The sequence below is a fragment of the Diceros bicornis genome, chromosome 26, assembly GCF_020826845.1.
Source record: "Diceros bicornis minor isolate mBicDic1 chromosome 26, mDicBic1.mat.cur, whole genome shotgun sequence".
Lineage (NCBI taxonomy): Eukaryota > Metazoa > Chordata > Mammalia > Perissodactyla > Rhinocerotidae > Diceros > Diceros bicornis.
This window is the reverse complement of record NC_080765.1, coordinates 10,688,227-10,702,763: the sequence shown is the minus strand read 5'-3', so window position 1 is coordinate 10,702,763 and position 14,537 is coordinate 10,688,227. Positions and strand designations below refer to the sequence as shown.

Sequence of the window (14,537 nt, the reverse complement as noted above, 5' to 3'; positions counted from 1 at the left end):
CTAATTTAAAAAGGAAAACCGATTAATCATAGACAAGTGTTGATGTTTTAACTTATTTTTTTCCTTTTCCCCTCACATGCCTTCCACCAGATCATGGTGGTGGATATGGACGTTAGCATTCACTGATGAATATGGGGCCTGCCCTGCACAGAAGGGCCTTGGCAGGATGCAGCTACTGTATGGTTAGCACAGAAATAATGCTGCTATCATGATTGTTGATGGAGATGTGGCTGAGTGTGAATACCTGAGTGTTCAATGAAGACCAGCTTGAAAAGGAGAGACATTAAATCTTTGCAGGATGTCTCTAGGCCTGGTCTATACACACACAAAACAAAGTAGAGCGTTCTTCCTCCACCTAGTGAATTTGCAGCCATCGCCTCAGCCAGGGTAGATAATTCAGGTGGACTGTTTCTGCTTGAGTGATCCAGGTAATTGCAGAATTGATACCTAACTTTGCCTCCATTGAGGAACCTTCAGCCCACTATCCTCAATCATTTCTTTGAAATGCTTAGTTTTCATTTCTCTTTTTCCTCTTTTAGGTTCCACCCTGTTTTAAAGATACAGTCAATAGAGGAGGCATGCCAAGCTATCTTATCCATGTTCTGTACAATTACAATGAAAATAAGCCACTATGGAAGACAGTGCCCAGAAATTAATTATCACACAGACAGTGAACACAACAGCCTTTTGTTATCATGATAATGGAATCACTACCACCTTAATACTCAATGAAGTTGGCTGTGCCACTGTTGAATTTCTGCTGAATAAACTGAGAAAAATATTGCACTTTACTCTCCAGGGGAATTCATTGTTTAATACAACCACTATTTTTTTGTTGAATAGGCAAGTGAAGTATCTAGAGATATGCAAGTGGTTGAGAGTTTCCTTTGCTACTAAAGATGGATGAGCAGCCCTTTTTCTTTTTCCTCTTAGCTGTTATTTTGCATTCCATTGAAGTATTAAATCTATATTTTGGAGAACTGCTAAGACTTTAAAAAATATGTTAATAGGCTGCATGGTTCCCTGATATAGGCCTGGTACCTGACTATGACACTTTATTTGACATGCTTCATGAATTGGTATTTAGTTTAGATACTTAAGCAAACTAGCCTATAAAATACTATGCTGTAAATATAAACCTTTATGAACCTCTTGGGATAGTCCTTCTAAAATGTGAATTAAGATATTCCATGATACAAGCCCATAAACTGAAAAGTAGCCATCGCTCTGAGTAGTAATTTGCTTTCTGAAACCTTAGACTATAAATCGCCTTTGGCCTCTGCTCTCTGAATTCTGAGTTTGTGCGTACGATGGTAACTAAGAAATTTTCAAAAATAATTTTTAAAAGAAGTTGAAACTCTTTTAGGTTATAAAGATCTGCTGAAATATACATCTCTTGCTTAGGGGCTATTTTGTTTTTTCTTATTTAAAGAGCCTCCATATTTTACTGCTGAACCTGAGAGTCGGATTTTGGTTGAAGTGGAAGAAACTGTGGACATCGTATGTCAAGCCATGGGTGAGTGTGGGGAGGCTGCTGGGTAAGCAGCCATGAGATGGAGGAACGGAAATGGCATTTTCCGGGGCAGATTCGTCATCGTTACAGGGACATGTTGAGTGTGGTTGTTAGAAACACAGCCTTTGGAGTAGAGTAGAACTCAGTTACTTAGCCTGTGACCTTGGGGAAGGTATTTGACCTTGCTGAGCTTTTGCCTCCTCACCTACAAAGCTGGGATAATAATACTCACACAAGAGAACAACAAGGAAACCTTAACCCCATCCAACACAAAAGAGGGAGACATAGTCTTGTCCTCTTGACTCCCTTCAAATGCTCTGATTCCACAAGAGCATGATGCCCCAAGACTTGGGGCAGGAAATTCATGCTCATCCATGGGGTGATTGGGACTGGTGACCTGTCCGCTCTGTAGGAAGAGAAATTGTGTTAAATTCTTTGAAATCTTCCTATTTTTCTGCCTTTTCAGCTTTGGGTCTACTTTGTTACTCGTCACTCCACCCCTCATCCCTGTCCCCATGCCTTGATTACTGGCTGTCCACTGTCACCATTTCTTGTCCATCAGCACAAGTAATTATACTAAACTCTCAACAGAGACAGGCTTTTTAAGACAATTTCATTAACAAAAGCTATGTTAGTGCTCTGGAAATTGTCAAGAAATGAAAAGGACCTTTTTTTATGTTAATATCTGTCCATCTTAAAGGGGAGTATTTTCTTCTAAGAGCCTGCAGGGCTCAGATTACTAACAATTTTGTAAATGTTCAAAACAGCTCCATAGGACAGATGTTATCATCTCACTGTACACATAAGAAAACAAAACCTTAGAAAGCAAGGTTAAGTAGCGTGTTCATGGCGCAGAGCCAGGAAGATGCAACGAGACACTTGTTGTGAAATCCTCGCCCTGTGTCTGGCATGTAGGAGTTGCTCATTAAATACTGGGCAAGTAACCCACCCAGGGTCACATGGTAATGGAGACAGGATCCAAACCCAAATCCATCCACTACCAAAGCAAGATCTTGGGCCAGGACACCTGGCTTCTCCCTGAGAGCTGAGGCCCTGGGACTTAGAACAAATACTATTCATCCGTAAGTACCTGCATGTCATTTTCCTTTCTGAAAAGGAGTGATGGTGTCGCTCTGAACAGTACTGATGGTCATTGTAGAGCTCAGCGTCTGGCCGTCAGTCCCTTCCTCTCTGTCCACTGCACTTTGTGCAACAACAACAAAAGATTTGCTGCTTTAGTAGTTCTGGTTCTCAGCCCCTGGTCAGCTCACAATGGCCACTGTTGACAGATCTGCTCTATTTCTGTTCTTCTCTGCTCCAGCTCCCCTAATGCAGCCTAGGGGAAGGCAAGAAAAGGGTGAGAGAAGAGTAATGGGAATTTTAAATGGAAATATTTTCCTTACTATGGTCGCATTGCTCTTTCTTATATAAACACTAGCTTTTTAAGGCCAACAACTCTGTGAAAGTGAAGCTATAAAATATTTAGAGTGCTTATATTTTAGAAACGAGAGTTTACAGTACTGTGAGGGATAAGATTTCTGTTTATGAAATTGCCCCCAAATAGATATACACCTAGTTCCCTATATACTAACAATTATTTTTCAATAAATGGCAATCTGAAGCTTTCCTCTTGACAAGAGAATGCTCTTTTTTGCATGATTTCTACAGGGTAAACTGCTTGTTAAGTATAGACTTATAAATACATATTGAACAAGTCTTTCAGCATTGCATTGCCATCATATGATTTACTGCTTTCTTTTAATTTTGACAATGAAACTAAAGCAGCATGCAAAGCGGTTATTCTTTATGAAAGCTACATCATGTAATTGCTATTATGAGATTTTGCATGAATTGGTTATGCTTTTACCTTGAGATGGATTTTTTAAAATTTCCTGATTTAATGAAAAGTGACAGGAAACATAATTAAAGCAAAGAACAGAATATGAGAATACATTATCTTGAAATATTCCACGACATTAACTTTATTTATTAAAGAAGACATCTTACAGCTTCATAGCACCTTAAATCAAGGAATTTGGGCGTGCTTCTCACCATGAATCACGTCAAGATGTGTTTTATTTAAATTTATTTTATATTTTTAGGAAAACAGGTACAGAAACATCTGATATCTAGAAATAAGTCTAGATATTTCTGTGCTTTTCCCATTTTCCCATGGGCCCACAATAAGCATACATAGCCCACCATAGTTCAGGACTTTGTTTTCTTGAGTGCTTTGGTCTAGTTCTATGTACAGCCTCTCTAGTCTACCCAGTTCATCCCTCTTGGGTGGCTTGACCTGTCTTGGCTTCGCGAAAGGTCAGGGAGAAGTCCCAAGGAGGAGACTTCCCCTATTGCTAGTCCCCCAAGCCACCCAGAGAAGCTGCCAAGAGAAGGAGCCCAGTATGTCCCCAGTCAGGGCTTGTCCCATGCAGCAAGGCCACCAGGGGGAACAGGGCATGCGTGCATCACTGCCTGGGTTATGTGTACTGACCACAGCCACGTGGGGGATGAGCAACAGAGGTCCTCATGCTCTCGGGCTGAGGACAGTCCCTTCATTTACAACCAAGGTTCTATCCCTGTGAGCTTGTGCTTTGTCCCCTGCATATATCCCTCCCAAACCCAACCTCAACCTTCTTCAGGGTGGGCTGGCTAGATCGTGCACAGCTCCAGAATCATTGACTTGAGGCCTGATTTTTTGCTCTCATATGATTAGGATGAGGAAGAGGCTCCTGGGAGTGGCAGCTGGGCATTTAACCTCAGTCTGACCCTCTTGTCCTCTTGGTCAAAGTCTTGGCCATGCTCTCAGCTCAGTTCACTCTTGGAGTACAAGAATGGAACCATCCTGCAGCTCCTCCTTGCCATCTGCTGTACTCGCATGTGTCTTAGGGACCAAGGCAACTTCTCCTACATCTACAACTTAATACCTCTTATGTCTCCTCGACCTTTAACCAAACGCATCTCGTGTGCTTGTTGCATAACCTAAAATCGCTCCTCCCATACAGTAGACTTGCACTTAGATATCCAACTCCTTAGATAGAGGCTGTTTAAAAGATGGCACTCATTTTTATTGCTGTTAGTTGTAATAATAAACAAGGATACTATCCATTGAGCACTCACCCTGTGCCAGGCTCTAAGAGTTTTATGTATATTGGCACAACTAATCTTCACAACAACCTTCTGAGGTTACGATGATCACTTCTTTTCCAAATAAGAGGAAACAGAGACAAGGATAGGTTAAGTGCTCTGCCCGAGATCGCATAGTCAGCGAGGGACCCACCTGGTGCTTGGCTGTGTCCTGTCTCCTTCCCTGGTGACCCTTCCCCGAGCCCTGAATGGTGGAATTGGGCACTGCAGAGCAGCAAAGACCGTCATCCTGATCCCTGTCTGTCTGGAAGTCAATTACAGCTGGAACCGCCTTCTCTCCAGACAAGAGCCCAAACCCATGCAGGCTCAGGGGAGCCCAGAAGGACCTGCAGCCCGGGCGTCGGGAGTTTGCTCCTGCTCTTCCTCTTACCGCTTCTCTGTGTCGATTTCTTCATATAAGATGAGAAAAAAACACCTTACGGGGTGGTTGTAAAGGACTAATAGATAAGAAAATGCCTATTGAAATATTGCCATTTTAGCCTTTGAAACATTTTGCCTAAGTCCTCTTATAAGGAATTCTTGAAGTTTAATTTTTTTTTAAAGTGCCCAATTATTCCCCCTCCTACACAGGGGTCCCTCTTCCCACCCTTCAGTGGTACAAGGATGCCATCTCCATCAGCAAGCTCCAGAATCCTCGATACAAAGTGCTCTCAAGTGGAGGCCTGCGCATCCAGAAGCTGCATCCAGAGGACTCTGGAATCTTCCAGTGCTTTGCCACTAATGAGGGAGGAGAGATCCAGACCTACACCTACCTGGACGTTACCAGTGAGTATTGCGCATCAGCAGAGCTAGACCCTCTGGACTGGGCTCTCAGGCTAGAGCTTCCCAACCTTTGCCCCATATGACACATTCAGAAAATGGTAGGTTCTGTTCAGCCCCCTGAGGTAAATGGACAGGGTGCAGTGGCGAGAGGTGACCAGCCGAGGAGGCACAACTTAACCCATTTGTGGTCCCCTCGGGAAGCTCCACCGAAGCCCATGAGCAGCGAATATACCCCTTTGCTCCCCCAATCCTTGGTGCCTTCCTATTCTTATGTAAGCTTCAATTTTTCCAGCACGTGAGCGCTCTTCTTTATTGAGAAGTAGAAAATAATTCCCCATTTTTTTGGACTGGAAAGACTGTTAAGTGAATAGCTCATTCCTAATCTTTTTCTTTTGATCTTTTTTCCATTTTTTATATTCATTTATATTCATTCTCTATTTTAGTTTTATTGAACAATGATAGTTCTTTTGTGAGTTTCTTTTATTATCCCATTAACAAAAATACTCTGGCACCCTGTCTTTGAAAAACAAAGTAAAGGTAAAGGTTTTCACTGTATCTGTGGGTTTTCTTTTTAATCTCCCATGGTTGTAACATTGTTCTTCTAAAATGAAGTAGAATTTAGTGATGATAGAATTATGCCTTTCACGTTGCCCTTTTGGAAGCAAATGCTGACATCCTCAGGGGTTGGAGCCGTTTGAGAAAGCAGATCAATGTCAGTGTGTATGGGGCCAATGGCTCTTGTCAGCCAAAACTTATGAAGAGACTGAGGAAATATTTAAAGATTCATGCATGTATTTTGGTAAAGTAGGAGTCACTTCCTTGAACCTTGCCCAGGGGTCAAATTTATCTTCCAGTTTGGAGCATAGGAAACCAGTGTTGCTTCAAGCAGTAGAAACAATATTGGGTACTTAGGCAGGAAACTGAGTTTTGATCAATTAGAATTATTCAAAGCCTATCTTGTAGTTGTGGGCCAGGATGTTCTGGGGCAGGGATTGGCAGACTTTTTCTGTAAAGGGCTAGATAGTAAATATTTTTGGCTTTGAGGGACATGGTTTCTGTCACAACTACTCACTTCTGCTGTAGTAGCATGAAAGCAGCACAGACAATACTAAGCAAATGGGTGTGGCTGTGTTCCAATAAAACTTTATTTACAAAAACAGGTGAGAGGCTGGTTTTGGCCCGTGGGTTGTAGTTTGCTGGCCCCTTCTCTAGTGAGAGACCCAGAGTACATCACCTAATTTCTCTCAGCTTTAGTTTTCTCGTCAAAATGGAGCCAGCCCAGTGCAGTTCACAGGGTTCTTAGGAGGATCAGTTTGGAAATTTAAATGAAAATGTTATTAAACTGGTTACCATGACAACTGGAGAGTGAACAAATAAATACATGATAATGATAATGCTATGTTATCTGTTTTGTAAGTACAGGGTTTTGCAAAATGGATTTTTTAAAATTAAAATACCTTTAATGAAAGGAAAATATAGTGTGTAAAGCAATTGATGTGTATTCATTCACTTAAGCATTTATTGAGCATCTGTGTCAGGCACTCTGGGTCCATCAGGCTTGGTGACAGAGCTGCAAGGAAGACAGGCAAGGTTCTCATGCTTCTGGGACAGGGGGTCATGGAGGAGGAGGAAGACAGCACAGGACAAGATAACTCAGCTAGAGCTGAGCGCCGTGAAGAACGTAGAACAGGAGAGCCTCAGAGTGACCAGGAAAGACTCCCTCAGAGGGTAGGCGGTCAGGGACGGTTTCTCTGGGGTGGCACTGGAGCTGAGATCTGAAGGGGGAGAGGAGCCTGTCGTGCAAAATCTTGGGGGACATGCGTGTCGTGGGGTGGGAGTGGGGCTGCAAGTGCCTTAGAGGGACAAGCTAGCCTAGGTGTGTGTGCAGGCAGAGAGGAGGCAGGAGAGGACAATGAGCAAGGGTGGAGGAGGAGATAGGTTGGAGGGATAACCAGTCCCCTTCAGGGGCTTTGAGCAGGGGAGTGGCAGGGTGTCATTTACAGTTCTCAAAGACCCCCCAAAGCCAAATGCACAATGGACTAAGAGGGAAAGAACAGAAGGCTTGAGACCAGTTAGGAGGCCACTGCATCACCCTGGTTGTAGCAACAGAGGTGGAAAGAAGTGATCAGGTCCAAGACGTGCTTTGGAGGTAGAATCAACAGGACTCACTGTGGTTCGTAGGGATTCCCACCAGGTAAAGGGAGAGGCGGGCAGCTGTGCCCACTTCTTCTCCTGGGGGCACCAGTCCAGGCACTTCAGGGGCCCTCACACAAGATCTGGAAGATGAGATCACTGTTGTTGAGGGCTTTCCGGTTTCATCATTATCAAAGTAGTACAACGTGAGAGGAACCCTCACTGAAGCCAGCCTGAGCCACTCCCGACTGATGGACGGTGGTGGGTGCCGGAGGCCCTTGCAGTCCCCTGTGAACAAGAAGAGCCCCCACCACTCGGGGTCCACAACACTTCCCAGAAATTCTTTACTGAAATCCTTGAAATCTAGTTATTTTAGCTTTTAGAACAGATCCTAGAAAGTGTGAAATTGTCATCTTTTGAATGATATTTAATATTCAAAAATTAGCTTTTTCTATTTTTTTTTTTTAATAATGAAAGCAGCTTGTTGGATTTATGTAAATCAGTGTCTCTCCTCTCATTAACATTCATCTACCGCAGTCCCTCCTGGGCTCCTGCACGTGCCCACTTGTGCATCTATTACGTCACGAGACTGTATTTCTCTTTTGGCTGTAAACAAGAATGGCAATTCTTGGGAGATGAATAACTGAAGGTTATAGTCACTCTTGAAAAGTTCTCATTTTTTATTGCTACAGTTATTTCTGTGATTAGTTCTATAAAAGTCCATATTGACTACTCCCCCAGGCTGGTTTGAGCATTTCTGAGGGACAACGCACTGAATATTTCACTAACTCCTCTGCTTAGATGTTGTGCCAGCATTCACTCAGCTTCCAGTGGACACCACAGTTACTGATGGGATGACAGCCATTCTGAGGTGTGAGGTGTCTGGGGCTCCCAAACCCGCCATCATGTGGAAGAGAGGTAGGTAGCTTGTGCCTGCCATAGCAGCATGGCCAACACAGAAAATGAGCCCATCGGGCCAAGGGTGGTTTTATTATTCTCACTCTCATTCATTCATGCAATAAAGATTAAATAGCCATTCACTGAGCACTTACCAGGTGCTAAATGCCAGAGGTACAAGGATGAGTAAGGAGGGCAAGATCCTATAAGCTTCGTGGAGCTTATCATCTAGAAAAGGAAAGAGACATTTAAAAAAACGTGTGAATGTTACTTCCCTCTGTCTAAGCCCTTCATAAGATGCCTTAGGCCTGTTGGGGCTCCTTAAAATACCAGGTATTGGATTTGGAGTAGCGCTGCCAGCACTAGGTTTCCCATTTGTGAAATGAAGGAGTTCTTCCCTGGGAATATTAAAAATTAAGAACAATATCCTTTTTTTTTTTTTTCAAGAAAGAAAAATGCTTCTAACACATCATTTACATCCTCCCCATTTGACATGTGTGACACTCATAATTCCAACTGTATTTTCAGTCCCTGTGATGAGTGGTGTCATGTCACAGTCTTTCTCTGTAGTCCCCACAGCCCCTTATACAGGTTAGGGCCACATGTCACTACATGAACATCCCACATAGTCCGTCCTTAATAAATCCATGCTGAATTGTGTTGATTCACATAGATTACCTGGTCATGCTTGGTGCACTGTATCTGGGTGAAACTTCAAAACTTCTATCTTTTTCATGCTACCAGGAAACCAGGTGTTGGCTTCTAAACTCTCAAAGCTGTAATCTGTGCACTCAGATTATAGCTTATACACATAAAGTTCTGGGAAATGGCAGATTAATAAATAGGAAGAGGTTTCCCTATTTTATATATTTTCTTTTTCTCTCTCCTGATTTAGAATGTAATAATAGCTTTATATAGAAATTTTTCAAATGCATACAGATATAAAGAAACGCAAAATCAATCACCTAAAGATAATAATCACATACGTGGGTCATAATTTCTTGAACCAAATCTCTCAATATTGAACAATTAGGATATTCTTGGTTTCCGTTATTCTAAATATTGACGGGTTATTTTAGTGCATAAAATTTCTACTTTATTCTGATTATTTCCTCAAGTTATTTTCTTGATTGTGGCTCTAAGCATGACTGTCTTTCAGGTGTTAAGGTTCTGACATTCCTGTTTTCTCTGCTGTTTCTCAGGAAACCACATTTTGGCCAGTGGCTCTGTGCGGATTCCCAGGTTCATGCTTCTTGAGTCTGGGGGTCTACAGATAACCCCTGTCTTCATCCAGGATGCTGGCAACTACACATGCTATGCAGCTAACACAGAAGGATCCCTGAATGCATCTGCAGCACTAACCGTGTGGAGTAAGGACCATGGTCCATGTGGAACCTTCTATTAATCATGGTTTAATCATCTGTCATCTGTGCTTAGGGGATGTCAGTATGCCCTTGGACTCTCTAATCAAAGGAGAATGATTATTTTTACAACTAATTTATAGAAATTGGTCGAGTAATTAATTTTTTTGTTTCTAAAAGCATAATTAGAAAATATATTCAAAGATTTAATAGGAACGTTTCAGGAGAGATAAAAGATTGACCTTTTAAAGTCAGTAGAGTAAGGATGTTATCCCAAACTAGCTGAAATAACAAAACTGATAGGTTGGTTCATTTTATGCACATTATTTAAGAAAACTGAATCAAGAATTAAAATCTTAGGAAAAGTATATTTTTTTCTATATTATCATTATAACCAAGTAAAACACTCCTAGTATATTAAATCTGAATGCTTCCTATAGACTAGGAGTGAACTGAAAGAACGATCTTTGTTGTTTCTCCAGCTTTTCTTTCTTTATATTCTATCTATATCACAGGTTCCTGAAATGCAGAATAAATTGTTTTCCAGAACATAAGGATTGGATTACTAAGTATTTATGGCCCCCCCCACCCCCTGTGTCTTCACTTGACAATGCACTTTTTCCTCTCCGCTTCATCGATATCTATACTGCTAAGAAATCATTGTTCAAAAACACAAAAACAGTGCTAACAGATTTTCTTTTTCTTTTTTTTTTCTGTGAGAAAGATCAGCCCTGAGCTGACATCCATGCCAATCCTCCTCTTTTTGCTGAGGAAGATTGGCCCTGGGCTAACATCTGTGCCCATCTTCCTCCACTTATATGGGACGCCGCTACAGCATGGCCTGACACGCGGTGTGTCGGTGCGCACCCGGGATCGAACCCGGGCCACCAGCAGCGGAGCGTGTGCACTTAACCGCTACACCATGGGGCCGGCCCCAACAGATTTTCATAAAGCTATCTATATGACAAGAGAAAATGTTAGCTTGCATGAGTGAATAATTTGTTAAAATACTATCCTTGAAGGAAAATTAAATTATTGTGCTTTATTTAATATCTGTTTAGCATTTTCTATGATATAGTTGGTGTCCACTTTGATAAATGACCCTTTTTAATTTATTAGGTGTTCTAAAAATACCATGAGTTTAAAAGAAATGAAGCCAAATTCCGCCAATATTGTCAAGTACTAGAAAAGAGGTTTTGTTCCATTTGGTGGTCGACTCCATCAACCACTTCTGATTCATTGTGTGTCCCTAAAAATTAACCAGATATTTAAAAGCTTGTGAAAAACTGATGTCTGCATCTCTATAGGTCACTCATTAGAAAATTTTTTGGATTTCCTAAGATTTGAAATCATAACCACACTAGAGTGATCGGTACAACGCTTGTGTGGCCTGCAGAGAGTTTCCCATCATCACTGACTTGATTCTGTACAACTGTGGGTGATGTCGGCCGCTCCCTTTCACAGACAAGAAAACTAAAGCTCAGAGATGTTTTTCCAGATGCCCTACTGGCAAGTGGTCAGGCTGGGCCTTGAACTTAGTCCTGTGACTCCCAAGTTTCAGGATGTTTGTGGTGCCAGAGCAGCATCCACCTCAGAGGTGTGCAGTGTGGGGACTGTCACCAGGGCCTTCACTGTGGCAGCTGTGCAGTGTAGGGTGGCCACAGGGCTGGACTGAGTCGCAGGCCTGCACTTAGCACCTGGCCCACTCCTTACCAGCTCCATGGTATCAGGCAAGTCCCTACATTTCCGAGCATCAGTTTTCACCCTGAGAACTGGGAGCAGTAATATTACAACCCTCACAAGACTGTGGTGAGGGTAAAATAAAACACCATAAAGGAAAACACTTTGCAAAGTCACGAAGTGCTATGCAGAGAGTAGAAATTACCAGAACGTTGATTATGTTGGGAAAGAGTCAAGATTTTTACCAAAGAGTATAGAACTTGATAAACATTTGCATATGATCTTTCATTCTCACTTTCTTCCGGAGGGTTTACAGGTTCAGGGATGACCCGAGAGGTGTGGGAAGATTTGACTTCCTTCACTGCAGTATGGAAAGGCTTGCTTTCAATTCCCTGAAGGTTTCTGAGTGCTTCCATTTACGTTTTGCCAAGATAAGAGAAAACTTGGAGGTTTTGATGTCCGATGACCAATTCATTACCCGTTGAGGGAGGAAACTCTCAAGCATGTAATTTTGTCTGAGTTATGACTTGTATTTTTCAGATCGAACGTCCATCGTTAACCCCCCAGAGGACCGCGTGGTGATTAAGGGGACCACGGCCACGCTGCACTGTGGAGCCACCCACGACCCCCGGATTTCCCTCCGGTCAGCTCCTTCAAACACAGTGTTTGGGGCTCATTAATATTGTGTGAGCTTAGGAAGTGAAGTTGAGATGAGAAGGGAGAATTTTAGAACTTTGGTTTCAGCCATAGATCCCTGATTATGGCATCTTACGGTCGTGGGCTCCATCATTAATCACACAAATCTCATTTTCCACTCCAGCCTTATGTATTATTTACAGTGAGCCATGTTCCACTTCATGACTTCAATACAGCTTTTCATGATTTTTCTGCCAAGGTTAATACACTATCTGTAAAACGTACTTGTCAGAGGCTGATACTTAATGAGAGAAAAATCCAGCAGGATCGAATAGGATTTTAGCAGTGTTTATGTGGGGGCTGTGCAGCACTCGAGAGGGGTTTTCTCTACTCCAGGGATGGTTTCATTGTGAAGTGGGGAGCGAGGCAGATGTGCACATGGAAGAAAGGCAACCACAGTTATCTGATTCATTTAGAGGAAAATGTATGTAAAGAAGGGAACTGGATGACTTAGAGATTCACTAAAGGAACTGTGATGTCCCGTCTTGGTTTGAATGCAGACTAGCAAGGTAATGATGAAAAATAAGACAGTCCAGGTAATTGCAGGGCAGCAAACACAGGTAACTGTCGGTGGTGAGCTTCTTCCCAAACAGCTGCCACTTTCAGAATAGTTTTTAATTTTGTGAATTAGCCTTGAAGATAAATCTAGAAAGAAAAATACCATCATCCTAGTATTTTCACTCTGGCCTTAGCCCAAAAGTCATGCAGTTAGCCAAATGGATAGAATCAAGATGCATTCCTTCTTTCTGGAACATTTCACTCTGAGCCAAGAGAGATGGCTGTCGATGCATACATTATTAACTGGATTTGGAGACTAAGCTGTTTCTTCAGTCTTCTTGGACAGGTGTTTGGCAAGTCATGAATTTCCATATCTCCACCTGGCTCTCTGAATTCCCCAGAGCTCAAAATCCAAGTTTGGTTTAATACAAGAATGTTGAATGCAAAACAAAAACTAACGAGTTAAAGATTACTGAGAGCATCCTTGGAGGCTGTCTGAGAGATAGCTATCGTGCCTGGAAAAGAATTCATTCATTGCTAAATGAGTTAGGAGTGTGATTTGAGAGAAGAATGAAGGGCAAATAAGGCTGCTTTTCTGCTGCTCTGAGAGCTCAGGAGGAGTCCCCTTGGATCTTGGTGGTTTTCTCGTAGCTTTTAGTGTGTGATTAAACAGACAAAATTGGAGCCTCCCTCCTGTGAAGGAATTAGATTGCTCCCTCTTGGGGCACCCCTGGTCCCAGGGTTTCTTTGCCCTGAGGAACACCAGCCCTAAGTGACAATCACGGCTAAATACCGCACCCCAAAGTGAGCAGTTGATTCATTTCCTTCTTGTGGAATCAGTCCTTTTCTGTCTCAGGGTAAGTTCAGATAAGTAGTTTGTAAATGTCTGGGCTCTGTGCATATTCAGTCTTTAAAGAACTTGGTGCATTTTGAAAATCCAAGCAAATTATTTTGGAGAGAAAAGCCAGCCAGCACTTTCATCCCACCCAGCAGTGAGGAGTGGCCCCTGCCCACTGACATCCGAGGGATCGACAGGCTCTTCATCGAGTCTACATTTGAGAAGAAAAATGTGCTAAAATTGTCATAAATAAAGAATTAAATGAGAAAGAAATGCAGTTTTAAGGATAATCTGCCAGAATGATTGGATTTTAAGAAAACATGTTTATGGGGTGTGATCTATTTTTTTTCAGAAGTTGGGTAATTCCGCTCTGGGGATTTTTTAAATTGTCATTGCCTCCTATCCAGGCAACATTCTTGTCCTTCAGGAACATTCCTGGGCAGGAATGTGAAGTATGGTTTTAGTAAGTGACAAGTATGATCATGACTCTACAGACTTTCTATCGCTAAACCCAAAGACCAGATGTTTCCAATTATCTTCATTGTCCTGCTTTTAACTTCAGCATCTATTTTTGTATTATGACCAAGATATCTGGTTGCTTTTATTTTTTTTTAGATATAATTCACATATCATAAAATTCCCCCTTTTAAAGAGCACAATTCAGTGGTTTTTAGTATATTCACAATGTCGTCAGTTGCTTGCTTTTTAACAGGGAAGGATCAGGGGTCAAGATCCTAACTCAGGACTCTTAGCTTGATCCTAACTCAAGATCTTTTCTAACTCGAGACTCTTGGCTTGGCCCACAGCTACGTCTGGAAGAAGGACAGCATGGTCATCACCCCATCTAGCAGTTCCAGAATTGTGGTGGAGAAGGACGGGTCCCTCCTCATTAGCCAGACGTGGTCGGGTGACATCGGAGACTACACCTGCGAAATTATCTCTGAAGGAGGGAATGACTCGAGAATGGCCCGGCTGGAAGTGATGTGAGTGTTGTGGCTGTTTAGTGTTAACTGTC

At 42.3% G+C, this 14,537-nt stretch overlaps 1 protein-coding gene across 3 annotated transcripts in view; it reads left to right on the top strand.

Annotated features, from left to right (window-relative positions):
- The window catches only part of SDK1 (sidekick cell adhesion molecule 1), a 919,553-nt gene that overhangs the window by 665,323 nt on the left and 239,693 nt on the right, over positions 1 to 14,537 (top strand). For all 3 annotated transcript variants that reach the window (XM_058569383.1, XM_058569382.1, XM_058569384.1), the window contains 6 exons: positions 1,433 to 1,516; positions 5,228 to 5,422; positions 8,354 to 8,470; positions 9,652 to 9,819; positions 12,031 to 12,133; positions 14,329 to 14,505. In XM_058569383.1, coding sequence (XP_058425366.1) covers positions 1,433 to 1,516; positions 5,228 to 5,422; positions 8,354 to 8,470; positions 9,652 to 9,819; positions 12,031 to 12,133; positions 14,329 to 14,505 — 844 coding nt within the window. The remainder of the gene's footprint in view (positions 1 to 1,432; positions 1,517 to 5,227; positions 5,423 to 8,353; positions 8,471 to 9,651; positions 9,820 to 12,030; positions 12,134 to 14,328; positions 14,506 to 14,537) is intronic.